This window comes from Oreochromis aureus, linkage group 1, assembly GCF_013358895.1.
Source record: "Oreochromis aureus strain Israel breed Guangdong linkage group 1, ZZ_aureus, whole genome shotgun sequence".
Taxonomy (NCBI): domain Eukaryota; kingdom Metazoa; phylum Chordata; class Actinopteri; order Cichliformes; family Cichlidae; genus Oreochromis; species Oreochromis aureus.
Window position 1 is genome coordinate 27102940 of NC_052942.1, and position 27283 is coordinate 27130222.

Sequence of the window (27283 nt, forward strand, 5' to 3'; positions counted from 1 at the left end):
TTATACATTTCTTTGAAATACTTTTATAAGTACTTAATGTGACAAGCTCAGTTTTTACAATTTCGCCCTCGTCAAAGTTGACCTAACTCATTTTACTGGTTTCAAGCACATCCGTTTCAATACCTGACTGTTCACTGGGTGCCTCGTTTATTTTAATGTTATACAGTCGCATGAGATCACTTGGGTTGTACGTAGCCAACAAACTAAAATGATTTTAATCCACTCATGATGTGTATGAATTATGTATGCCTACTATGCTAACCGATGGTTCTAAATGGAAAAAGCGAAACAAAACAAAACCAAAAAAACCAAACCAATTTTATTATTTAACAAGATACTGTATTAAGATACTGTTTTCATTTGTTTTCTTTTGGTCATAAAAGACATGCACAGAGGTCTATCTGAGGTGAAATGTGCAATGAACAAGCAGAGCAGACTTTTAAATTCTTTACATTTATTAAGAATGTAAAAAGAACAGCAGAGAGGATCTCCTTTGAAAACATAATGAAAAATCAGAACAGAGGCAGGGTCTAGGTATGGCCGAGTGAAGAACTTATTTCTCAGAATAGGAGTGCTGATCCAGGATCAGCCTGCCAGACCACATAAAAGAGCATGTGAACCTGAGAACTGGAATATCTGGGAAACAGGGGAAAGAAAACTAGCTCCCCAGTCAGCCACTAAGGTGGCTACTTGAATCAACACTCCTGTTTTGAGAAACCTGACGTAAAGGTGCCAAAGCCATAAAATGAATGTGCACCAAACAGAAAAACTAGAGGCAGATGGAAACAACATGTTTCCTCCTCAGTCTTTCCTCAGAGGTATAGTCTCCTCATTAATGCCCTCCTTAGTGATGACACAGATCCGAAGGGCATCTCCGGTGTAGACGTCTCTCTCTGCGGCTGAGATGAAGACGTCTTTGACCAGCTGAACTGCCTTATCCTTAGTCAGAGGAACATGCTCGACACCCTCCATGTTCTTGAAACCAATCTGTGGAGGGAGAGAGAAGACTGAGTCCTGTATTTGTCTGTGTTCTCAGTAAAAATTTGTTTAGTTGATTCTTTGTTTAGAAAGGACCCAAGCACAAAAAAATCTCGAGAGAGAGCGGGAGAGAGAGAGAGAGAGAAGGGGGGGGGGGGGGAGCAAGAGAGAGAAAAAAGGGTCCAGAGACCAGAATAGGCTGCCAGCCTTACCATCCACCAGGTCACCAGCACCCTGTTTAGAGTTAAGTTCAGGTTTGCCTTTACTCATTTATACAGAATTTTTATTTTTTCCATATGGTATACCTCAGTGGAGGTCTTATAACAGAATAACTAGAAGGTCAAGATTCTGAAACATAATATGTGGCTACGCAGTGGTTTGTCATGACCTGGTGGATGCTGGGAGGCTAAATAAGCTTAAAAATACACACCCAAGATACAAGCACGTGAATATAGTAATGTTAATATGGAAACATCAGGTTAGTACACGTGCATGTTTTAAGAACCTGGTTATCTAGTAGCGGCTGTAGCATGGCGCTGGCTGATCCTCCGGCCTTGTAGGTGTCTCTCTGGTAGGAACCCACTGGGTCAAAGCTGTAGACTGCTCCCTTACCTGTATTACAATTACACAATATTGCAAACAGAAACAGGCTTTTACATACAGTAACACAGTAAAATCTTAATAGTTTTAAACATAACGCAAACTAACAGTATGACACAAGAATAACATTAAAAATAACACCTCCAGCACTACACTACACATGAATTATTTTATTTTTTGTAGACTGTCCCCTCTTTAGGATCACTGTCATTTTTTTTTTTTTTTTTTTGGTTTGCTTGTTTGTTTTTATTATTTTGTGCATGTTGCCATTAGATTATAGTGGTGGATTAGAGAGAATAATAATAAAGTTGTTAAATATGAAAACTAAAGTAAGTAAGCCTTAAAGTTTTGGTTAAAAAAAAAAAAAAAAAGAGTGATCAGATCAAAACCTGCCTCCTTCTTTGTCTATCCTGCATGACATTTATCAGTTTAACTGAGAGAGGGAAAACTTCTATAACTGTATCCTGTACCTTTTACCCAGTTCATTAGCACAAATACAGAGTTCAACACATGCTGTTAAAATCCAGTTATCCTGCCAAACAGTGGACTGCTCCAAAAATGCCTTTAGAATAACAGTATGTTGTTCTCTCTGTGATCTTTCCTGACATTTTTACCGGACTAAAATTTCTTAGTGTTAGACTATGTGCCAGGTAAGTTCACACACAAGTGGATGAAGGCTCCCAAATTCTTGTTCTTCTAACCTAACCTAACCTTCTAACCTAACCATAATTGCTTTTTTTTAAGAGATATAGATATATATATATATTTATATAACATTATGGTGGAAATGCTCATCATAGTCTGTCCACTTAAGCTTTAGCTCGATTATTTTACCTTGTTAATAAAAGTTGTTTAATGAAGTCTCTTGGCAACTTTTAGTTTGTTTCACAAAGTTGTTATAGGAACTAACGTAGTCTCATAAACTTTATTCACTTAAATTTGTCTGCTGTACAAAAAAAATAATCTATAACCATAACAAGGAAAAAAGATCTGCAGCCTAAACACAGTTTAAAAAAAAAATGTAGTCATCATAATATCAGCACCCACCCTCTTCATCCAATCCTCCAATGATGTTGTAGACGTAGTAAGGAAAGAATCTTCTGCTGTACAGGATGGTGGACAACATGGCTGCAATGGCTCCGCTGGTCATCGTCTTGTTGTTCGAGTGTTTGTACATCTGAAAGGAGAGAAAGCATTAGAACAGCTGTGTTTTAGTACGACGATGCTGACTGAGAGTCCTGAAGTTGGTGCGGATGACAGCCTGTTATATTATCCATCATGCAATGTGAAAACAAGAGTCTTTCTGCACCACTTCACCTTTAGTCTGGCATCAATGATTTTTGTCAGAGTCAGGCAGTCGCCATGGAAACCGCTGCAGCCAAGTACAGTTGTGTCTGTCCTGTAAGAGGATAACATTCTGATCAATATATTATTTACCTGGTAGCTTTATCCTCAGAAAACAACAGTCACTTTGCAACACAAAAAAGAAAAAAAATATGAATTTACACACTATTAAAGGCCTCACAGGGCTCTACCCATAATTCATAACCTGTTGTTTGCCAGTGGCTTCACAGAGAGATGACAGTGCACTTACAGCTTATAGCATTTTGGGGAGTCCCGGCTGTGGATTGAGTAGCCTTCACTCAGCCTGGTGTCTGAGGCCACAATGGCAAAGTCTTCTCCGGCAACAGCCAGTACAGTTCTGAGGAAACACACCACAGAGGTCAGCCTGTTCACCTCACAAGAGCGGAAAAAAAGTCTGCTGCACCAGGAAACTGCTAATGGCAGCTACAAGCTACTGATCCGAAACTGAAACTGTAGGTTTAAATCATCTCTAACAAAAATCTCTGGCTCATAATATCACTTTTTTCCACTAAGGTTAGATAAATATATAGGTATACAGTTATATCGCAGACAGGATCAGAAAATTTTCATTAACTCAACAACTGCTTTGTTGACAATTCATTTTCGGAGCGGGTTAGCTTGAGTCCAATGTAATAGGATGTAAACGTTAGCAAAGAAGCAAGCTAACTACACAGGAATTGAAAATAAGCTCTCACCCTCCGTTGAAGGCGTATGGAGAGAACTTGTGCTCTACTGGACCAGTATAGTGATAATCTTTCATCTTCCCAGGATCCCCGAAATGCTGAGAAGAAAGCATATTTGAAGGAAAAAGCCGACGGTGCTGAAGCTTCTTACAGATAAACTCGCTGTATCACTGCAATATGGCAGCCTCTTCTTTTACGGTCGTCACAACCGAGTCTTCAAAGCGCCTCCGCGTGACAGCGCCGCAACAGGCTGCTCGAAGTAACGCACACCACACGTTTAATGCGTTCACTAGCCGAAAAAATATCTTCGAAATTGAAGAAAGAAAGACAAATTGTAATCGAAAGAACAAATTTGCTCCGTTTTTTTCTGAAATAAGATACTTTAGAATCCTAAGAGTCTCAATTGACTTGAAGCGCAATTTTATGAGAAATTACAGTTTTAGTTCATTTTAGGCTTGAAATACTGGGGATACTGGCTTCTTGGAACTTTTGTGTATCACTTGCATATTAATGCAAAGAAACAGGAAGAAATTAATAAGAATCTAAAATCAGTTGGAGATCTGACCCATATTAATATACATGGTAATGCCATTAGACAACTTATAATGTACAAATACTTAGGGGTGCAAATTCATAATGCACTTACCTGGAACATACATGTGAAAAGCATATGTATCAGAGTCCATAAGGAGCTTCATTTTCACTGGAGACTTTATGTTTTTGGGGTCTGCTGCAATAGTGTGTCAATTTTTTATAGAACTACTACAAAGTTTGTCTTAAATTTATGGCATCAGCAACTGGTTTGGAAATTTACCACTCAAGATCAAATTTTAATTTGATTAAAACGGCAGGAGAAAAAAAAAAAACACAGCAACAACACTCCTCAGTCACCAAGATATTTTTGTACAGTCTGCTGTTGAGCAGGCTACCAGGATTTTATCCGACCCCTCACACGTGCTGTTCTCAGAGTTGATGAACTCTGGCAGAATGAACCGAGTCCCCAGTCTAAGTAAAACTGTTGTAAACATTATTTGTTCCACTGTCAATTAAACTGATAAAGAGCAGCTCATGAGTGAATGACAGAGAAGTGTTGAGGTTTTTGAAGTTAGTTGTTTTTTAATTATCACTTATTTTAAAGTCTGTGTGTGACTTTTTAGTACAGCAGTTGCCTGATCCAGGATGATTTTCTCTTATGGGAGAGTTAAAAAAGTTATCCTGTATGGTGCTGTGGCAGACCACTTTCTCCAACATGGCTCAGTGGCTGAATCAGATTACTTCAGCCTCATCACACTGCTGAACCTGCTGTGAGCATGTGTCTCAAATTTCTAGTGTTTCTGCACAAAATACCCAAATTAAAATCACAATTAGCGATAAAAGCACGTTGTTGGTACATACTGACACTTTTATTAGCAATATATGAACTATGAATGTACTTATCTATAAATAATGCAATGTACACAATGTAACCTTACAGTATTAACTAAATTGCTATCTGTCTTTGCAGTGGTAAATCTGTTTGGCTCTGATATTTAGGAGATAAAATAATGCAACGCTGAACTGAGACCATTTTTGCTGCTCAGCCTGTGAAAAAAATAAATGGAAAGGTAAAGCAGGAGGACATATGACTGACAGGGATTCCTTTTAACATCATAAAAAACTGATAGAATAAAGATAAACTGTTCTTTTTTTAAAGCTTTTATTTAAAAAACAAAACAAAAAACACATGTAACTTCAATAACCAAAGCATTATATTCAACAACAAATACCCCGTTAACAACCTGCTTTTTGCAGGACAGCAGAAAAACTTTTCAAGTTGATTGCAGAAACATCAATTAACCATCGAGCTGATGGACACTAAATTCAGTGTAATCACAATTCAATGTAATTACGAGTGGTTCCATTTTTCTGAGACTTTGTTTCGTTAATAAAGACTCACTCCCAAAACCTGAAAACTCCTGCAGCTATGAGGTCCGACAGCCAGTGTCTTTACATAAGCACCATATCATTATTCACTTGAATAAGATTTTACTGGCCCGCCTCTGTGAATCACACATTATCAACATACAAACTATAACTCAAAAGATATGAAAAATTAAAAAAAAAACCCAAAAAACCCCCAAAGACAAAGACAGAATTTTGAGAGAAAAAAAGATCAGCTGTTTCAGTAGTGAAACGATCAAAAGCACCATTTTTCTTTAACTGAAACAATTTCCCAGCAAACAAGTTATCACTGCAGCAACATAACGTGGCACAAACTGCACGATTTAACAATGAACAGGTGACACTGTTAGTGGTTTGGTCAAAGGATTCAGTGCAGCAAATCTGGATGGATCAGAGTTCCAGTTTAGCTTCTACATTATTTATGTATGTGGAGGTCATTCTCCCGAGCTGCTCTGTTGAAGATAATCCCTAAGGTGGACACATACATAAGTTAATAAAACCGTAATGCACAGATCTTGTTTATTGATGGGAATTAATTATGTTTTAAATTATAGGCCTGTAGCAAAAAAGTCTTAGCCTGTATATTAAAGACACGCCAAACTGCAACAGCACGTTAAAAATTCAGTTTGGATTTTTTTAATATTTGGAAGGAAGCTTCACTACTGTGTTTGCTTTTTTTTTTTTTTTAAATGGATCACAAACTGTGCATTTATCTTTTTCCGTCAAAGCTGTTGGGCCAAACACTTATCTGTCATTTTCCAGTTCCACAGCTTCTAATGGCAGTGCATTTGTCTAGAATGTGATAACGTGATTGTTATGATTAATGGAACTGCTGATCATTTCTGAGCTGACTTGTTCTTTTTGGGTGTTTTAGCTCCTCCTTTCTTCTTGGGCGTGGTGAAATTTTTGTCGCAAACTTCACATATCCAAAGACCTGAGGAGACAGAGAGAATCAATCAGAAACAACAACAAAAAAAAACTACACTCAACTCATGAAGTGAACTTCTTTTGCAAACCTAAAAACCTGGGATTAAACCTGAAGGTTACTTGGCTAAGCCCCAAATCGTGTTTCGCAGTACAAGCCCCAGGTATTTGTTGGTCTAAAAATCATTTTGTATGTCCATCTACTCACCTGTAGGTATGGAATCCATGCCTACGCAGAAGGTGTGATATCCTCGATCGCACATGTCGCAGAACATCATCTCGTCCTCGTGGTGGGGCTGCTGGCACACGGTGCAGGTCTTACACTCCATGCACTGCCAGCGGTACGTCTGGATCATGCTCACCAGCTCCTCGCTCATGTCCAAGCAGGACGGGTGCCCTGAAGTTCACGGACATGCGCAAAGAAGCAGAAGAGCCGGAGAGACACACACGAACCCAGATAAATACATGACACATGGAAAAGACAGGCAAAATACCGCCTGATATTTTACAGACCCCAGTAAGGCATTTATCCATCGACATACTAAAGCCCATCATCTAAAACAGTAGTATTTGTGACATTAGAACATTTTCAGGTATAATAAATAAGATGCTGAATTTTTCTACCAATGAAACAGCCTTCATCCAAATACCTGCTAAATCAATTGACAGATGACTTTGAACCACACAAGCTAAACTCTCTTACATACAGTATCATAAAGAGTACAAATACTTTAAATCATGCTTACACACAGGTATATAAAGTTAGCCAGTCGTTTAACACTTAACTAAAGGTTTCCTTTGACTAAAAATGGAGGTGACTTAATACACGTTAACTGCTGATGACTAACTAGACATAATTTCCAGCAAAATACAAACAGATGTGACTAAACTGCCCTCTGGAGTTGAGTGTGTGAACTTACCGCTGTTTTCACACTCGGAGCAGTGAATGAGAGCCTCTGGCTTGCCTTTCTTGTTGGCCTCTTTACCCTTCTGGCAAATGCCACATATATCACTGGGAATGACCTTAGGCTGCAAGGGCAGAATAATGCTATAAAAATCACACACGAGCATCCTGCAGTCATGGGTGTTAGAAACAAAACTTTCAATATTTGGTGTCAAAGCTGCATTTAAGGTTTTGGTGAACATAGATTTTGTTATGTTTCTTATTTAACTACAAATGTGATCTTTAAATAAAAGTGACCCCAGGCTGGCCCTAAAATATACTCTGAAATAAAATATACTCTGATCAATGTTCAATACATTTGAAAAACATTTATACACTCTAATGAATGCTTTGACCCTAGCATAACTTCTGTCCTCCCCACGAGTGTGCAAACTCTCTCATGATGACTTATGAATGTGGAAATATGAAGTACTTGGCTCATTCCATGGAAAATCAGTGAGTGACTCCCACCTGCCCCCCTGAGAATCACCTGATTTTTAATGTAGTAACTTGTAGTAACTTTAGCATATCTAATGAAACCATGCAAACTATAAAAATACTGGTGGCTGGCAGTGCTACCCATCAGCCTCCTAGAAAATTTGAGAATCCTATTTGATCTTGTTTTCGAGTTATCATGTTCACAAAGTTGTGTCCATGACCCCAGCCCGCCCACCGGGGTGACAACAATACCCCCAGCTTTTCAGAGTGAGGGGTAAAAACTCCCCGAACTACAGGCTTTGGACATACACAGGAGTGGGTTAAAAGGGTTTTAGCCAGTTGTCAAAATGTAAGCAACAAATGGGACCTTTCATATGTTGTAACTTGTTTTGATAAAGTTGACCCCAAAATGCACTTTTTAAAGTTTTTCTCCAGTGTACTATTAGACAACAAATCAAGCATCCAGGGTACCAGTGCTTGTTTCTGTTACTAATTCTGTTACTCTACATCACAGACAGGCTGAAACTGACATCCCATTACATTATCAGCTTTAGATTTTGACCCTTGTAGTGTTATATTGATTGAGTTGCAGTTCTGAAAGGAGCTTAAAGGTGGTTTGAAATCCTGTGGATATCTCCTTTACTGAGGAAGTTAAAAGGACTCAAAATAGATGACAAATGGCGGCAAATTTCAACCCAAACCAATGTACTTTCTGAGGGCATATAACTGACATTTTTCATAGTATGAGGATAAAGTTCACCTGACCTTATTAGATATGCTTAAGTTATTGTATAAATACAAACAAACAAACATCAAACCAGCCAATTCTGGGGAGTCAGATTGTAAATCTTTTCCTGAACTGACTGATTTTACATGGAACGACGATCCTGTGAATTTACCGTCGAGTTCAAAAGATGGCAGAGAGTAAAGAAACAGAAAGAGCAGAAAGAAAGTGGCTCGGGGACATTTAAGTCCGGACATCACACAAACGGACAACCATTTAAAACTTATAAATCTTGATGTAACTGTACAGGAAGCTGAAGAAATAAACATCTGAGGATAGAGCCACAGCTCTAAAACAAAAAGTTGAGTAAAAGTCAACTCGGCAAGTATCTAAAGAGGATGAAATTCTTATAAAGATGAACTGAGCTAATGGAAACATACCATTAATCACATGTAGCCTTTTATTACTATTATTATATTTATCCTTATAAACTCATAGCGTTATGTCCAATTACTTCAAATGCCTGAAGATACAGCGTGACATCCTTCATTAAAAATATTCCCTGACAGATTAGATTAGACTAAACAGCCAAAAAATACAAAAGGCGTGGCTTACTAATGGTGGAAATCAAAAACTAGAAACAGAGCAGAGAAGAAAAACTAAGAGCAAAACAGCAGCAGGAGAAGGAAACGAGAAAAAACTAAGAGTAGTCTCCTGAACTGAGCCCCACTGATTATGTGTTTGGCCTGAGTGGATTACTGATGTCACCAGTAACATTTATACTGCTATTTAAAACGGACTCTTTAAACGTATTTGTTGGCTGTAGATAAGTAATGCCTGCATTATGCTTAGGTGGGAAATCTGGGTGGAAACTTAGGACATAAAAGGAAACACCTCTTACCCCTACGCCGTAACTTTAATATTAAGTCATCGGCCTGACTGGTAGTTACATTTCCCAGGAGGTCAGTTTATGTCAGGTTACGTAGAAGATTACAGCGTGGAGTTAAGAGGGGTTTCTGGTTACGTCATATGTTATGGTGAAGCATAACTTTTTAACTTTCACACAGCAAAAATGAATAAGAGCAATCATGACACTTAATCTACTTTTGTTTGTTATTGCATTATAACTGCTGGATTCACTGTTAATACAATCTACTGATTGATTGTTATGTCAATGCAATTAATGCCAATACAAGTGAACCAGCACAGCGGTGCCTTTCATGTACCTTGATGTGCAGGCACATTTTTAATCCCAATCTCAAAAGAGATTTTTTTTTAATCTCAAGAGTTAATTTTTTTCCTGGTTAAATAACGGTTAATAATAATAATTTGCTATCATCCTTATTAACCTGCGGACTCCTGGCTGATTGGCTTACAGAAGGTCGCCTGCATGCATAAGAAGCCAGAGAAGGGAAGGCATGGGGCTCGACTCACACTATTAATTATTAGTTTGGTTTGGAGTTATAGGCAGTGTTCTTTTTAATGTTAGTTTTATTATTTTAGTTTATTAAATGAGGAGAAATACTGAATCTAACTACTGCAGGGTTGTTTTCGTTGTTACTCTTTCGTTTGCTTTCGCCGGGGCTCCACTCTCGCTTATTTGTGTTTGTTTGCATCTTTAAAACACTTAAAATGCAGCAGTGTAGTGTGTCACATATTTTAGCTTCCTCTGAGCCACGTATTTAAGGACTGAAAGGCTCTTAGCCACAGCTTCAGTAGGATTTTTCTCTTTTACTCACTACCACTTAATTTGTTTATAGTACACTAAATATTAAACGTGCAAAACCTGAACAAAAGTCTGCCGTAAAGCCAGGTATTCAACAATCTAATTCCATCTTTGTTGTTCATAATTATCTTTTATTTGTGAGTTGCTTATAAAACAGCTTTCAAGTGAGGTCACCATTAAGCACTGCATGTCCAGTAGATGGTAGCCAAACCAGAGCGAAGTAACGTTAATCAGCTAGCAGCCTTTCACATGTGGTGACATTTGAAAAACAGTAACAGTCATTTAAAAAAAATCACTCAAACTTTTCATCCACTGGGGAAAAAAAATAAATTCTTCATCACTTAACAGGAAGCAGGCATATTTTTACTTAACAAAATGATAGGTCATACTATATATCATATACTTTTATTAGCTGACTACTTCTAGTTGATTCTGGCTACCAACATGCCATGCCACATTTGGAGGCTCTTATGCAGAAAGTTGTGATGATAAAAATGTCAATTAAAGCAAACTTAAAAAAACAAAAACAAAACACTGAAAGTCTTAACAGGTCTTACACTATCAAAAGGACCATGCCCACACCACAAAGCTGAGCTGAACTCAACTGGACATACCCAGGTCCATTTTAAAATCTGAATAGACCTATAAAGTTGGATTGGAAAACTAAAGACAAATGGAAAGTGCACAATGAGCTGTGGGGAAGCAAAGTGGTGCTTTTGCATCAAGTTCAAAGACTTTTAGTTTAAAATGAGGATATTCCACGACTGTGTGTCAGTCTACTTCTAGCTCAGCTCAGCGACAGTGTGAATAAGGTCAGCAAGGCCTCGTCACGCCATGATGACATCACAGGGACAGGTAATGCCCTTGTGAAAACAGCTGTCTGATACTTATTAACAGTACATCACAGAGTGTATAAACAAAGCATGTTACTTTACCGACACACACTTAAAACAGTAGGGTTAAGTGCCTTCTAGACTTAAGGATATAAATGTTAAAATTCTTTAGTGTTAACATTAACTACTTTTTAAAAGCAACTACAAACTGTATGTGGTTTATATTTTCTATATTAGATTAACAAAATCATTTTATCATTTTTGACCAAAAAGGAAGAAACTAGCAGCCAAAAACATCCACTTACTTGTCTTGGAAGTATTTTTTCTGACAAGTGAGGACAGACAAGAGGTATACTGAAGACGATCATAAAGCAAAACTTTGTCTTCACCGAAAAAACATAAAATCATCAAAAAAGTGAAAGTGCGGTGAAAGAAACGTGAACTGTTCCTTTAAAAGTTCTTATTGCTCACAGTCTTGTACAAAGAGGAACAAAAAAACGGAAAAAAAAAAGCCACGTGGCAATCCTAAAAACAACAACAACAACAAAAAAAAAACTGAAGATGGGACTCCCAGTGTGGGTTTGTGTGTGTGTGTGTGTGTGTGTGTGTGTTTGTGTGTCTGTGTGGACCAGGCTGTCCCAGCTGAAAAACTGACAAACTGTAGAAGCCGGAGAAAAAAAGTGAAGAAAGCTAGGGAGGGGTGGCGAGATGGATGGAGTAAGGGAGTGGTAGTAGTAGAAAGAGGAGGAGGGGGTAGAAAAGTGCTGCTGCTGTTGTTGGAGAAGAGTTCAGGTGGTTTTGTCCTCTACCTTGTACCCTGCGGTGGCTTTCTGGGACGCAGAGTGGCGCTGGCTGCCGTCTTTTCCCGTTGTTGATGTCCTGTCTTTGGCCTTGGACTTGTGGCTCTGTCCGCCCCCGCCCTCCTGGCTCTCCACATCAGATGTGTTGCCGGAAGAACTGTCCTGTAGATTAAAAGAATTAAAAAGGTGGAGGATCAGTGAAGGACAAACGGTATAGCTCTGCTGTGCGAGAGAGCACATCCATGATGAGGTAACTGTGATGGAGGTTAGCGACTTTGACATGAGACCTAGGATTAGTCGCACAGTTGGGCATTTCAGGTTTCAGTGTGTTACCAAACTGTAATGTGGATCCATTGCTTCACTTTACTTGCACTGTTTGTGTTAAAAAGCTGAGAAAGGTTTAACTTCTCCCTTCCCAGCCAATCAAATCACGCTGTGAAAATACCCAACAGAGCGAGGTAAAATGAAGAGTGGGTAATCACATACAAACATCAGTAAGAGGCAACTAGACTGGCTCATTTGTGAATAATCAAAGCTTGGGTAGCTTGCCTTGTGATTAATCAAAATATTCATGGACAGCAGCGACACCGACAATAGAAGTCACTCTTTGTTTTAGTTAACTTTTTGGTTAAAGTAGCATCCAATTACTCTACACTTCTGGTTTTCTTTTTGTGAATATCTGGTTAAATAGAAAATCTATACAATAAACTACTAAACTCTAACTAAATCTCTTTCATCGGATTAATATTACTCCCATAACAAATTCATATAGCTGTGCAGAAAATACTGTCTTACAGATGAGTTCTTGATCTTCTTGTCATCCTTGCCATCCTCAGCGTCGTCGGAGTCAGGCTCTGAGTCCGGCGCAGGAAGTTCTGGATCCAGCGGAGGTTCGAACAGAGCTGTGTTCAGCGGCAAGTACCGCAGCTCATTGGGAGAGTATCTATCATACATCAAAATAACAGAGGATCAGGGCGAAACCTTTGATACATTGCACTGAACAGTAATTAGAAGTGAAAGCACTTATTTTAGTGGGTGCCATACTTTTTGTAATAGTCTTGGAACTGTCCTGGTATGAGAGCCACAGGGTAGGGCCCTGTCCTGGTTAGCTCTGGAGCCAGCACCTTAAACCTGCCCTGGGGCACCTGGATGATCTGGGACAACAAAACATAACACATATGAGAAATTTAGAAAAAAAAAAAACCCTCAACAACAAAAAAGACAGTTTGTTGTGGCATTCATAAGCCTCTAATCAGCTATAACCACATATGCAATTATGTCATTAAATTTTACTTTTTTTGACACCTGTGCACCATCTAACCAATTTTGATCTAACCAATGTGAATACATCAGTGTATCACGAGTCATTTTAAACTACATACTGCCATACCCGCATTTTCTTTTTATAGAGAAACATCACAGAGAAAGCAGTAATGATGTTTTAAGAGAAAAACCTGCACCGCTAGGGCATAAAACTGGAGAATTTCCAGTTGAAGTAAGTGAAACAATAGCCTCCAAAGAGGAAGCCAAGCTGGTTTTGGCTTTGGGAGACAGACATCTGCTCTACTTTCTTTTTTTGATAAATGCCTGAAATTTAAATTAAGCCGTCTATTGGGCTTTTACTAAAACCCTGAAAAAAAACCCTTCAGTTTGGATTTACATGTGTCTGGAGGTCAAAGTAAGCTCTCCTCTCTTCCATGCGCTCCCTGTTGAAGTTACTGTTGAACTCGGCAGCTTTTTTTGCTGCCTTCTTTATGTACTCTGGGACTTTGCTGGCCTCCACCTTCTGAGGGTTCTGCTGTTGCATTTGCTATGAAAGAACAAAGAATGTTAGAAATATATTTGGAGATGTATGCAGAAGATTTTCATTACACTTTAGATGAAAATATTGTGGCCCTACTTCTACAGGATCTTTTTTTGTTGCTTGTGAACTTACGGAGTACTCTTTTGCTATTCTCTGTCGCTCCCTCTCCTGCAGTATGACAGAATACTCTGAATGTTTGGTGGGATATTCCTTTATCATCAGATCGATCACCTCATCACTCCTCAGAGCTGTCAAACCTGAAGAAAAGGAAAGAAAAGGAAAGATGTTACCTTCTGATATCACAACTGGAACAGCGGTTGAGTCTGAGTTTGAAGGACTGGTTTCTACCCAGAGTGCATTGTGTCTCAGTGATGACATTCTGTTCACGAAGGTAGAGCTTCTCTTTGTGGGACAAGTCTCTCCTCTCCATATCTAAAAAGAAACAGAAAAGCACAAACCAACACCACCAGTTAATATCTTAGAGTAACTCTTTACAACAAAAAACAGATAAACACAAAAAATCTCACTTCTTACCAGGATACTTCCTCTTGAACGACGTGACTCCCAGATACTCGCTGACCTGCTCCTGCAGCATATAGTACTCTCCTGTATCGTCTGGTGGCCATTTGTATTCCGTCAGGTTTTCTGCTGGGAAATACGTCGGACTGGAAAGGAAGGTTGGAGGGACAACAGAGTTTGATGATTGGAAAAGATTTTGTGAGATTAATCTTAGCTGATATAGACAAGAAAATCGCCACTGGAAGAACTAAATAGACATCAATACTGACAGTTACAGCTTTTAGGGTTTATCATATACAAGTATATTTTGGGGATATAGTAAAATAAAAAAAGAATGTGACATATGGTAACAACAAATTTTCTGTCCTACTTGGTTGTCAAGAATGCTTGAAAATTACGCCAGTGGATGTTTCTTGCTGAATGCTAAACCAGCTTACCCAAGATCTTGACTTGAGGTATCACAGCTTCGAGAGCTGTCCCCTGAACCCATTCTCCTTCTCTTGGGAGGTTGGCTGCCATCATTGGACACTTCTTCTATGACATCCTCCTACAGAGGAAAAGAAAAATCAGAATTAATTTTTAACATTAACATTACATAATGTGATGTTTGAAAACTCCAGAGCATGAAGTATATCCACAAAACTTTTAAGAGCTTTCTGATTTTGTATTGGACACTTTCATGACACAGAAATGAATAGAGCCCAAATTAATTTTTGCTTGGTAAACCTGAACCCTAGGACTCATAATTGCAGGATTCATCTTCCTGTTGCTACAACAAATTTTAACATGTGATTCTGCAAGTGGTGGGCCCATCTGACCCACTTGGTTCCTGACAAAGTTTCCATTCTATCATCGCTTAGGACCAATTTGCCTTGAGAGACCCCACTAGAAGCTCCCAGGATCACTTGGTTGACACCATGTTAATGTGACCTCCTAGATGAGTTGTTTCATATTTTAAGATAAGACCCAGGATGTGCTGGAAAGATTACTTCTCTCAGCTGGCCTGGTAACATCTTAGAATCCCACCAAGAAAAGATAGAAGAGGGGGCCGGGGAGAGAGAGGTCTGGGCATCTCTGTTTAGCTTGCTGTATCCACAAATCAGGCCCACTTAATGGCTGAGCAGTGCATACTTTTACTATAAATGAATCACAGAGTGTATTTAAACTGAGTGTGCTTTTCTGTATATGCTCCTCAGGCATGAGATAAAAATCACACACAGTGCACACTACTGCTATTTTAGACATGATAGTATTTCCCGGCCTGATGAAAACTTTTTAAACAACTGCAAAAGTTAACATTTAGAGATTTAGCCGGTTTAATACAGAGGGTTCATTTTGAAACACACTAAAAAATTATTTCAGATAAGGATATTTCCCCTCTTACATAAACACGAAGCTTTATTGAATATTATTGACGGTAGAGTTAATTTATAATGGTGCTAAATACAGACCAAAACAAATGTATGAGTTTACACGCCAAAGCTGGCTGACAGAAGGAGCACAAATTGTAAAATCACTTATAATATTACAACATTAAACGTCGCGTTTTTACTTAGATCATTCAAAAAGTACACAGACCAGATCACTGCAGATACATAAAACGAGGAAATTCAAACCGAACGAGCTAACTAACCAATTACTACACAGCTGAAAACAAAGGAGTGACGCTAATGTGGCTACTGATCATCAATCATGGACTAAAGTGTCCCATAAATGGCCAGTTAGCTATTAGCTCAGGCTATAGCCGTGCAGAGCCGAGGGAACTGAGCTAACAGAGACTCATGTTTTTATTATTAGTATTATTAATATTGTTATGGCGTACAAATGTCACCTTTATGGATTGTGCTCCGGGGGTAGCGGGGTTGCTATCGCAGGGCGGCCTGACGGGGAGCACAGCAGCCATATTTTTTGCTAAATGATTTCTGCAGCTAGGCTAGCATACTAGCTCGTTATTTCTTCGTTGGTGAAGTTTCGCGGCTGTTGGCGAGCGTTGAAACATGGCCGACACCTGCTGGACTGGAGGGCTGGCGTCAGGACAGGACTGGGACTGTGTGGTATAATTTTAATTATTATAGACAGTTAAAGTAAATTCATGGTCGTTACAATCTGCATAAATTAAAACTACGTTTGATGAGAAGTTTGAACAAGTTTTAGTTATATTAACCCTTACATGCTGTTCACGTGTCATGCTTTGACAACGTGGTTTAGGCCAGTTTTGACATAGGCCAAGAATTCCCTCATAAAAAGTACCTACAACGAATTTTGAACCACACAGTAGCGGTTTTTGATATGGGCGACATGGGCGGTTGCCCAGGCCAACATCGTGATGACATCAGGTGCATGTGGCTTTTGTCATAGAATGTTGAAAGATAAGATCAAAGGAACATGCCTCATGACATCAGGTGCATGTGGCTTTGATCATAGAATGTGGAAAGGCATAAATAGAAGCTGATCCTTAATTATACAGACATATTACTTTGCTCTACACAGAACATCTGTACTAAAGCAAAATTTAGCACAAGAGAATAACCACTTAAAAAAACAAACAAAAGAAAAACACCCAACGAAAACATGTCTAAAATGCCTGAAAGTGAGGAAAAAAACAGAATTGAAATGACAGAAAAATCCAGTGCATCTGGTGAAAGCAGTAAAACATCTACCATTTGCCTGGCTTATGTCACATATGAGATACATCATTTCTCAAATGTGGGAACGCAAGAAGAAACATGCCTGCCAAAAGTCACACCAAACCCTGGCCAAAAAAAAGAAGAAATGAGGAATAAATCTAAAAGAGTAGGACGCAGCTGTCTCTGTGCAGTTCCTACTGGTTCTTTGCCTAAGTTACCACAGAAGCCAGCCTGCCGTACTGGACCAAAGCCAGCCACTGTGACCGTTAAAACTAGGATGGTGCCAGACAGGAAACGGACCCAAAATAACCCAAACCAACAAAACTTGAGCAATCTATCTAAAAGACCAGGAAGCAAATGTCCAGTTGTAATTTCTACTGGTTTGTCGCCCACTTTAGCACGGAGGCCACTCCCCGATATTCCATCAAAGGCACCCACTGTGAGTGCTAACACTAGGAAACATATACCAGTTAATCTCATGGTGCCAGACAGGAAAAGGACCCAAAATCACCCAAACCAACAAAACCTGAGCAATCTATCTAAAAGACCAGGAAGCAAATGTCCAGCTGTAATTCCAACTGGTTTGTCGCCCATGGTAGCACAGAGGCCACTCCCCCGTATTCCATCAAAGGCACCCACTGTGAGTACTAACACTAGGAAAAATATACCAGTTAATCTCATGGTGCCAGACAGGAAAAGGACCCAAAATCACCCAAACCAACAAAACCTGAGCAATCTATCTAAAAGACCAGGAAGCAAATGTCCAGCTGTAATTCCAACTGGTTTGTCGCCCATGGTAGCACAGAGGCCACTGCCCCGTATTCCATCAAAGGCACCCACTGTGAACGTTAACACTAGGAAAACTTTACCAGTTAAACATCACATGGTGCAAGACAAGAAAGTAAGCTCACCCAGTAAATCTCTACCCAACTCAGCCAAAGACACCGTGAACCGTGGTAAGTCTCAAAACATGTTTACTGACAAAGAGGTTGTGCAGACTGCTGCTACTATGAAAGAGGACTTGTCAGTACCAGTACTGTCAGAGAGCCCCTTTCATATGACAAAGAAAACATGCAGTCAGACGATATCGGCTCATACAGTTCAAGACTTGCCAATAGAAAACAACGAACTTGACAGGACAGATGCTGCTGAACCGATCACTGATGGCTCTTTGTCAACAAATATCTGTAAGGACAATGCAGAGGTTGTCAGTGCTGAAGTGAACTCGAATCCACGGATTCTGAGAATCACGATGAAAACCGAAAGGAAAAATCGGTTTCCAAAAGTTCAAAAGAGCAGTGACAAAACAATTTCATAGAAAGAAAAAAGCCACTGGAAGTGAAATGCAATCCATAAAAGGGAAAACACGCTTCCAAAACTTCAAGAGAGCAGTGAAAAAACAATTTCAAAGAAAGAAAATAGCCAGTTCAGAGGTGTCTGATGAGGAAAGTGCCTCTCCTGAGTCAATGTTGACTAATGATGAGGTTGTGCAGGGTGCTGCCTTCATGAAAGAGCAGTTGTCAGAGAGTCCCCCTGACAGGACAGATGCTGCTGAACCGATCACTGATGGCTCTTTGTCAACAAATATCTGTAAGGACAATGCAGAGGTTGTCAGTGCTGGAAGTGAACTCGAATCCACGGATTCTGAGAATCACGATGAAAAACCGAAAGGAAAAATCGGTTTCCAAAAGTTCAAAAGAGCAGTGACAAAACAATTTCAAAGAAAGAAAATAGCCACTTCAGAGCTGTCTGATGAGGAAAGTGCCTCTCCTGAGTCAATGTTGACTAATGATGAGGTTGTGCAGGGTGCTGCCTTCATGAAAGAGCAGTTGTCAGAGAGCCCCCTTGACATGACAAAGAAAACATCCAGTCAGACGATATCGGATCAAACAGTTCAAGACTTGCCAATAGAAAACGATGAACCTGACAGGACAAATGCTGGTCAACTGTTCACTGATGGCTCTTTGTCAACAAATGTCTGTGACGAAGATACAACTGGTAAATCCCTACTCAAATCGGGCAAAGACAACAAAAAGTATATTGATGAATCACAAAACACAGTTTTCTCAGAGGTATTTCAGAAGGTATCAGGAGATCTCTATTCGCTAAAAATGCATATAGACTTTTGGAAAGCCAAATATGCCTCTTCTGTGAATGCTGATGAGTTTGTTGAAAAAGAAACCCAACAATACTTGCAAACGTTTTTTGAAAGGCGCCTGGCAGAGAGCTCTTGTGGTATATTAAAGAAAAAATCTAGTCAGACAACACCCAACACCACCTCTCCAGAGGCACCTGACGATGAAACTGCACGTCAGTCAAGTGGCTCTCCTGAGTTGACGTTGACTGATGATGAGACTATGCACGCTGCTGCCACTATGAAAGAGCAGTTGTCAGTACCAGTACTGTCAGAGAACGCCCTTGACATGACAAAGAAAACGTCCACTCAGACAGTTCAAGACTTGCCAACAGAACATGATGAACTTGACAACACAAAGGCTGGTCAACCAATCACTGACAATTCTTTGTCAACAGACAGCTGTGAGGACCACTCAGAGGATGTCAGTGCTGGAAGTGAACTAGAATCTATGGCTTCTGAGAGTCATGATGAAAAACCGAAAGGAAAACACCTTTCCAAAAGTTTAAGAGAGCAGTGAAAAACTATTTCACAAAAGAAAATTGCCACTAGAAGAGAAGTGCAATCAACAGATTCTGAGAGTCAAGATGAAACACCAAAAGCGGAAAACACGTTTGCAAAAGATGAAGAGAGCGGTGAAAAACCATTTCACAAAGAGAAAACCAGCTCTTCAGAGGCACCTGACGATGAACGTGCATGTCAATCAAGTGCCTCTCCTGAGTCGACGTTGACTGATGATGAGACTACGCAGGCTGCTGCCACTGTGAAAGAGCAGTTGTCAGTACCAGTACTGTCAGAGAACGCCCTTGACATGACAAAGAAAACATCAACTCAGACATTATCAGATCAGACAGTTCAAGACTTGCCAACAGAACATGACGAACTTGACAACACAAAGGCTGGTCAACCAATCACTGACAATTCTTTGTCAACAGACAGCTGTGAGGACCACTCAGAGGATGTCAGTGCTGGAAGTGAACTAGAATCTATGGCTTCTGAGAGTCGTGATGAAAAACCGAAAGGGAAAACACCTTTCCAAAAGCTTAAGAGAGCAGTGAAAAAACTATTTCACAAAAAGAAAACCAGCTCTCCAGAGGCACCTGACGATGAAACTGCACGTCAATCAAGTGGCTCTCCTGAGTCGACCTTAACTGATGATGAGACTACGCGGGCTGCTGCCACTATGAAAGAACAGTTGTCAGTACCAGTACTCTCAGAGAACGCCCTTGACACGACAAAGAAAACGTCCACTCAGACATTATCAGATCAGAGAGTTCAAGACTTGCCAGCAGAACATGACGAATTTGACAATACAAAGGCTGGTCAACCAATCACTGACAGTTCTATGTCAACAGACAGCTGTGAGGACCACTCAGAGGATGTCAGTGCTGGAAGTGAACTGGAATCTATGGCTTCTGAGAGTCATGATGAAAAACCAAAAGGGAAAACACCTTTCCAAAAGCTCAAGAGAGCGGTGCTAAAGCGATTTCAGAAAAAGAAAATTGCCACTAGAAGAGAAGTGCAATCGACAGATTCTGAGAGTCAAGATGAAACACCAAAACGGAAAACACGTTTGCAAAAGTTGAAGAAAGCAGTGAAAAAACTATTTCACAAAAAGAAATCCAGCTCTTCAGAGGCACCTGACGATGAAAGTGCACATAAATCAAGTGGCTCTCCTGAGTCGACATTAACTGATGATGAGACTACGTGGACTGCTGCCACTATGAAAGAACAGTTGTCACAACCAGTGATGTCAGAGAACGCCCTTGACATGACAAAGAAAACATCCACTCAGACATTATCGGATCAGATGGTTCAAGACTTGCCAACAGAACATGACGAATTTGACAATACAAAGGCTGGTCAACCAATCACTGACAGTTCTTTGTCAACAGACAGCTGTGAGGACCACTCAGAGGATGTCAGTGCTGGAAGTGAACTGGAATCTATGGCTTCTGAGAGTCATGATGAAAAACCGAAAGGGAAAACACCTTTCCAAAAGCTCAAGAGAGCAGTGATAAAGCGATTTCACAAAAAGAAAATTGCCACTAGAAGAGAAGTGCAATCGACAGATTCTGAGAGTCAAGATGAAACACCAAAACGGAAAACACGTTTGCAAAAGTTGAAGAAAGCAGTGAAAAAACTATTTCACAAAAAGAAATCCAGCTCTTCAGAGGCACCTGACGATGAAAGTGCACATAAATCAAGTGGCTCTCCTGAGTCGACATTAACTGATGATGAGACTACGCGGACTGCTGCCACTATGACAGAGCAGTTGTCACAACCAGTGATGTCAGAGAACGCCCTTGACATGACAAAGAAAACATCGACTCAGACATTATCGGATCAGACAGTTCAAGACTTGCCAACAGAACATGACAAACCTGACAACACAAAGGCTGGTCAACCAATCACTGACAGTTCTATGTCAACAGACAGCTGTGAGGACCACTCAGGGGATGTCAGTGCTGGAAGTGAACTGGAATCTATGGCTTCTGAGAGTCATGATGAAAAACCGAAAGGGAAAACACCTTTCCAAAAGCTCAAGAGAGCAGTGATAAAGCGATTTCACAAAAAGAAAATTGCCACTAGAAGAGAAGTGCAATCGACAGATTCTGAGAGTCAAGATGAAACACAAAAACGGAAAACACGTTTGCAAAAGTTTCACAAAAAGGAAATAGCCACTGCAGATGCACCTGACGACAGACCTTTGACCTCAAATACCTTTAAGACAGAGGCAGAAGGACTTGCTGAGGAGGCTAAATGCAGTCTGAATGAAGAAATAGACATTGAAGCTATAAAGAGACAATTCACGGAAGTATGCGTTGATGTGCTGAAGTACATCCGTGATTCTTCCATAACCTTAAGCTCCCAGTCAAACTACGATCTGCCACATTAACAAAATACTTTTCTCCTTACACCTTTCTATAGCAACATAAACAAAACACAAAGCACTCTGCTCCAAAAATTTCGAGAACACTTAAATCACCAATTGGATCCTGATGAACAAAATTGTAAATTTAAAATCTTGACTGGCATGCATTGTGTGTTTGTCAAGAGTTTAATGACATAACAACAGTCAGATTGAACAAAATTAGTGCTGTCAGCGTTAATCTCGTTAAAATGACGTTAACGCCATAACCGCGTTAACGCGGCAAATCTCGCGAGCTACCACGGATCGCCCGTGCGTGGGGCTGCACGGCATCAACGTGTTAACGAGTTTACCATGCTAGCAGCGTTGACGTCATGCAGCCCCACGCACGGGCGATGGCATTAACGTCATTTTAACGAGATTAACGCCGACAGCACTAAATAAAATACCCCAACCAGTCATGGCAGATGGCTGTCCCTCAATGAGCCTGGTCTGCGGAGGTTTCTTACTATTAAAGTGAGTTTTCCTCCCCACTGTCGCCTAGTGCTTGCTCAGAGGAATCATGTGATTGTTGGGGTTCTCTTTATATTGTAGGGTAAACGCCCTACAATATTAAATTATATAAGGCAACTACTTTTCTAATTTGGTCTAAATTGAATTGATTTTGAATATTAATAAAATCTCAAAAAAAAAAAAAACGTGTGTTATATGCCTCTGATTGTGATGGCTTATACATCCTTGAACCTTTAGCAATAACGAATAGCAATAAGTGGTTCAAAACCGTTATGCTATGCTATAGTGATGCAAGACTTCGATGAGAATTTCACCATTACTGAATATGGTGGGGCACCACTCAAGTGGCCTCTACACACACCAGCAACATGGAGCCCTATCTTCAGCTTGTGCCAGGATGGCCAGCCTATGGCTAGGTCACCCATAATGGAATAAATGTATAGTTTTCAAGTTAAGTTTATTATTTTTCACATGTTTAGGGTTGTATGTTAAGTATAATTATTTTTACTATATACAAGAATCTCTCAGGTGACAGGAGTCATGAGTATATAAACTCACGTCCCAACATTCATTTGCTAGCATCTAAATCATGCTAATTACAAGTGATAATCTGCTTTTTTACTGTCAGGTGCTGCAGAGTCTAAGAGAAAGGTAAAGTGTATCATCTCATGTTTGTTAAACTGAAAAAACAAACAAACATGGAATAAATATCCAGTTAGTCATGAAAAAAATGTATCTATTTCATAGATGTTTAAAGTTAGTTTAACTTTTTTGGGGGGGGGGTTTCTTCTCTACCATGCAAGTTTTTGTCAGTTAAAGCAGCGGTCCCCAACCCCCGGGCCTCGGACCGGTACCGGTCCGTGAGTCGTTTGGTACCGGGCCGCGAGAGTTGAGGCTCAGGTGTGAAATGTATGGTTTTCAGGGGTTTTATCGGTTTTCAGCGTTATTTTGTTATCGTTTTTATCGTTAACTCGGTTTTCCTGGGTCTTTTCACATGTGTTATGAATAAATCTTCTTTTTTTCGGTACCGGCACTAGTTTTATTTTGTTGTATTTATCCGCGACACCTTATTGCCGGTCCGTGAAAATATTGTCGGGCATAAACCGGTCCGTGGCGCAAAAAGGGTTGGGGACCGCTGAGTTAAAGACTCTTCTCTCTTGTCCTAGGTCACACAACATTAAGAAACTATCGCATGTTATGTTGTGCCCCAGAAGAGCCTTTGTCATTTGTGTCATCCTCCCTTAGTTCTGCTACAATAGGTCAAGGGTGCTTCTCACAATGCACTGATTGTTTCTTTTTCACTCACAATGTGTTTATACACGTACAATGTAGTATTAGGGCCACATTAGGAAAACAACATTGTTGATCATTATGAGACTAAAGTCAAAATTTTGAGATAAAAGTCAAAAATTTATTTTCAGAACAAAGTCTTAATATCCAGATTACCATTGTTTTTACAAGACAAACATGCAATTGTTTTTCAAAATTGCATTTTAATACTAAATAAAACAAACCAAAGATTTCTCTATTGACTGTGAAATCATGAAAACTGGAGCTCAGACTTGTCCATCCAAAAAATTAAAACAAAAGCAAAACAACGCAGATATTTATGCCCTCCTGCTTTCCAATTCCTACATTTTCTAAAGAAATCTGGTGGGAGTGAAACCTTTGCTCTACTGGTTTGGACCCGAGGGCGCACGTTTTGACATCCCAGCCTTAACATAATTTGAGTGGGTTATATAAATAATGTCATACAGTTTTAATGAAGGGAGAAGCATTAGCTTTAGAAAACAGAAACATTACTGCACCATGCTGTAAACGTGTTTATTCCTGTGGTAAAGTTGGACACTTTAACATTGTGTTTTTTAAGAGGAAAAACTTGCTTTTATTTGTTATTTCAGGTGAGCCTCCATGGGTGACTTGGTTTTGCTAGAAGACTTGTTGGAATGATTGGTAGTTTTGCCAATTTGTCTTCTCGTTATGGTCTCCCTATTACCCATTTGTTTTGCTGTTTTCAAATTTGAAATTATGTTACCAAGTGTTTCCCTAATTTCCCCTCTTTACCTCCAGAACAGCAGTAGGAAACTACACTATCATTTACTCCTCATCACAGAGGAACCATTTCGAAACTCTATGATACTATCCTGTCTTTTAGTAACCACTCAAATGTTAAGCTTAAGTGTACATGGGAAGAGGAACTAGGAATTCAAATACATGAGGAGTCTTGGGAACAGGCTATAGTGAGGGTACGGTCTTCTACCTCCTGTGCTCCTCTTGGACTTATTCAATTTAAGGTCATACACAGGGCGCATTTCTCTAAGTCTGGACTTTCTGAATTGTATCCGGAAGTGGAAAACAAATGTGATAAATGCCATGGCTCTCCTTGTCACCTTAGCCACATGTTTTTTCTGTGTCCTGAGCTGGAAGGTTTCTGGACAGGGTATTTTGCTATTTTGCTATTGCTACTGTTCTTGGGGTAACTCTTCATCCTTGTCCTCTGATTGCTATATTTGGGATTCCTGATCGCTCACTTAGACTTGATTCTACACAAAAGGATATCATAGCTTTCACATCCCTATTAGCGAGACGTCTAATATTGTTGCATTGGAAGTCTGTTAAATATCCCATTATTTCCCAGTGGCTTAAAGATGTCATGTTTTGTTTTTTTAAACTTGAAAAAATTAAATGTACGTTGAGAGGTTGCACAGCCAAATTTTTCTCACAAGTGGCAACCATTTATTTCTTATTTCAGTAGTCTAGAGGTATTGCCTGTTTGGCTAACAAGTCATTTTAAAAACTCCAGGACCGGCAGAGGCAGATGGCCGTCCCTCACTGAGCCTGGTTCTGCCGGAGGTTTCTTTCTTTTAAAAGAAAGTTTTTCCTCCCCACTGTCGCCGAGTGCTTGCTCAGAGGGAATTGTGAATTGGGGTTTTGTTTTTTGTCAACTAATACACAACTTATCTTATTGGGCACTCTAAATTTAATTTATTAATTTAGAGTGCCCAATAAGATACGTTTTTATTAATTTTATTAAATTAATAAAATCCTAAAAAGATTATATTGTGAATATGCATGTTTTCATTGTCACACAAATGTGTACATTTTCAGCCTAGACTGAACACGTGTGTTTGTCGTTCTATTCAAAATCACATCACTCACATTGATACAGGATGACAGGATATTTGTATGTAAATGTCACGCCCGGTGTGGCAGGCGTGTGGAGATTGTAGAGAGGACCCACAAGGCGGCAGCTCTGGTGTAGGTGAATCTTTATTTACACGCGGGGGTATGCACAACAAAGGCAGGGGAACAAGAACTGAAAAACCTAAACTGGAAAAACTAACAAAGCAAACCCGAAACGAAGATGCAGGGAGGACCGAGGAAACACATATGGAGAGACGCAGGGACATCTAGGGGAAACAACACAGACGAACCAGCAATCACTAAGACAAAAGACACGACTGAAATACACTCAGAGAACACAGGGAGATTACACACAGGTGGGGGACACAGCTGGGAGAGATTAACCTGACGAGACAAGGGAGGCAAACAGAAAACACTCACATCAGACGCAGACCTTCACAATAAAACAGGAAACACATACACACAAAGACACAGACTAGCAAACGCGGACTTAACACAGGAGTAGACGGCAGAACAGAACAACACTAAACAGGAGGAAGAACAGAACCAAAATGACACTAATAGAAAAACACAAAACGCTGGGTCAAAAGGACCCAGGATCATGACAGTACCCCCTCAAAGGCTGGCCCCAGACAGCCCAAAACAAGAAAACCAAAAGCGCCTAAAACAGAAAACAACCCGACCAGGGCGGGCGGTGGGGGTCCAGGACGGAGGGCTCGAGGCAAAACCAAAACAGGAGCACAAGAGGGACAAAAACCAAAAGCAAAACACGAGCCAGCACCAAAAAAACAACAAAAAGAAACACACTGGAGCCCAAGGAAACAGAGTCCAAAACAGAAAAGTTCAGGGGCCGGCCAGGGGGCCGACCGCACAGGAGTCCAAACAGTTCCGGGGGCCGACCGTGCGGAAGGCCACGGTGGCGATGTGGACCCAGGTCAGGGGGCCGGCCCAGGGGCCGATAACCCAGGAGCCCGGACAGTTCAGGGGGCGGCCGTGAGGACGGCAGCGGCGCCGGACGTGGGCACAGTTCAGGGGTCGGCCGTGAGGACGGCAGCGGCGGTGACCCAGGTGGGGCGGTCGGGGGCCGCCCGGCGGCGATGTCGCCTGGCAGTGGCCTGGAAGGTGGCCAGTCAGCTGCGGACCCGGACGGGTAGGACCAGGCGACGCTGGCTCGGAGGCTGGACCAGGCGGCGCTGAAGACTCGGAGGCTGGACCAGGCGCGCTGAAGACTCGGAGGCTGGACCAGGCGGCGCTGAAGACTCGGAGGCTGGACCAGGCGGCGCTGAAGACTCGGAGGCTGGACCAGGCGGCGCTGAAGACTCGGAGGCTGGACCAGGCGGCGCTGAAGACTCGGAGGCTGGACCAGGCGACGCTGAAGACTCGGAGGCTGGACCAGGCGGCGCTGAAGACTCGGAGGCTGGACCAGGCGGCGCTGAAGACTCGGAGGCTGGACCAGGCGACGCTGAAGACTCGGAGGCTGGACCAGGCGGCGCTGAAGACTCGGAGGCTGGACCAGGCGACGCTGAAGACTCGGAGGCTGGACCAGGCGGCGCTGAAGACTCGGAGGCTGGACCAGGCGACGCTGAAGACTCGGAGGCTGGACCAGGCGACGCTGAAGACTCGGAGGCTGGACCAGGCGAGGCTGAAGACTCGGAGGCTGGACCAGGCGAGGCTGATGAGGCCGCGGAGGCTGGACCAGGCGAGGCTGATGAGGC

The 27283-nt window shown here is 40.9% G+C and overlaps 3 protein-coding genes across 4 annotated transcripts; 1 reads left to right on the forward strand and 2 right to left on the reverse strand.

Annotated features, from left to right (window-relative positions):
- Positions 1 to 434: 434 nt before the first annotated feature.
- Positions 435 to 3828, reverse strand: psmb1 (proteasome 20S subunit beta 1). The gene is made up of 6 exons (XM_031730937.2): positions 3639 to 3828; positions 3173 to 3280; positions 2896 to 2977; positions 2626 to 2755; positions 1484 to 1590; positions 435 to 987 (listed from the first exon to the last, which is right to left on the reverse strand). Exons 1-6 carry the CDS (start codon positions 3737 to 3739, stop codon positions 802 to 804), a joined length of 714 nt encoding a protein of 237 aa, XP_031586797.1. The 5' UTR covers positions 3740 to 3828; the 3' UTR covers positions 435 to 801.
- Positions 3829 to 6239: 2411 nt separating this feature from the next.
- phf10 (PHD finger protein 10) lies at positions 6240 to 16567 on the reverse strand. 2 transcript variants are annotated; one of them, XM_031730798.2, is made up of 13 exons: positions 16449 to 16567; positions 16110 to 16325; positions 14716 to 14825; positions 14294 to 14424; positions 14108 to 14191; positions 13892 to 14016; positions 13616 to 13765; positions 13000 to 13109; positions 12751 to 12898; positions 11965 to 12117; positions 7412 to 7520; positions 6700 to 6888; positions 6240 to 6501 (listed from the first exon to the last, which is right to left on the reverse strand). In XM_031730798.2, the coding sequence occupies exons 2-13, from the start codon at positions 16179 to 16181 to the stop codon at positions 6404 to 6406; spliced, it is 1479 nt and encodes a 492-aa protein (XP_031586658.1). In that variant the 5' UTR covers positions 16182 to 16325; positions 16449 to 16567; the 3' UTR covers positions 6240 to 6403. The 2 variants fall into 2 exon arrangements, with proteins under 2 accessions (XP_031586658.1, XP_039467601.1); XM_039611667.1 differs by lacking the exons at positions 16110 to 16325; positions 16449 to 16567 and adding an exon at positions 15857 to 15875.
- A 3116-nt stretch (positions 16568 to 19683) lies between these two features.
- LOC120440063 (transcriptional regulator ATRX homolog) lies at positions 19684 to 22153 on the forward strand. The gene is made up of 2 exons (XM_039611662.1): positions 19684 to 21135; positions 21676 to 22153. The coding sequence occupies exons 1-2, from the start codon at positions 19851 to 19853 to the stop codon at positions 21936 to 21938; spliced, it is 1548 nt and encodes a 515-aa protein (XP_039467596.1). The 5' UTR covers positions 19684 to 19850; the 3' UTR covers positions 21939 to 22153.
- Positions 22154 to 27283: the final 5130 nt, after the last annotated feature.

Excerpts from the sequence above, each read along its gene's own strand:
- LOC120440063 (XM_039611662.1), top strand. The coding sequence starts at position 19,851 with ATGACAAAGAAAACATCAACTCAGACATTATCAGATCAGACAGTTCAA. Across the intron at positions 21,136-21,675 it reads TGAGAGTCAAGATGAAACAC|AAAAACGGAAAACACGTTTG; the intron begins CAAAACGGAAAA and ends AAGATGAAACAC.
- phf10 (XM_031730798.2), bottom strand. The coding sequence starts at position 16,181 with ATGGCTGCTGTGCTCCCCGTCAGGCCGCCCTGCGATAGCAACCCCGCT. Across the intron at positions 14,017-14,107 it reads TGAGACACAATGCACTCTGG|GTTTGACAGCTCTGAGGAGT; the intron begins GTAGAAACCAGT and ends CCTTTTCTTCAG. Across the intron at positions 7,521-11,964 it reads AAGCCACCGCAGGGTACAAG|CCTAAGGTCATTCCCAGTGA; the intron begins GTAGAGGACAAA and ends CTGCCCTTGCAG.
- psmb1 (XM_031730937.2), bottom strand. The coding sequence starts at position 3,739 with ATGCTTTCTTCTCAGCATTTCGGGGATCCTGGGAAGATGAAAGATTAT. Across the intron at positions 2,978-3,172 it reads TCCCCAAAATGCTATAAGCT|GACAGACACAACTGTACTTG; the intron begins GTAAGTGCACTG and ends ATCCTCTTACAG. Across the intron at positions 988-1,483 it reads AGCCGCTACTAGATAACCAG|ATTGGTTTCAAGAACATGGA; the intron begins GTTCTTAAAACA and ends CTCCCTCCACAG.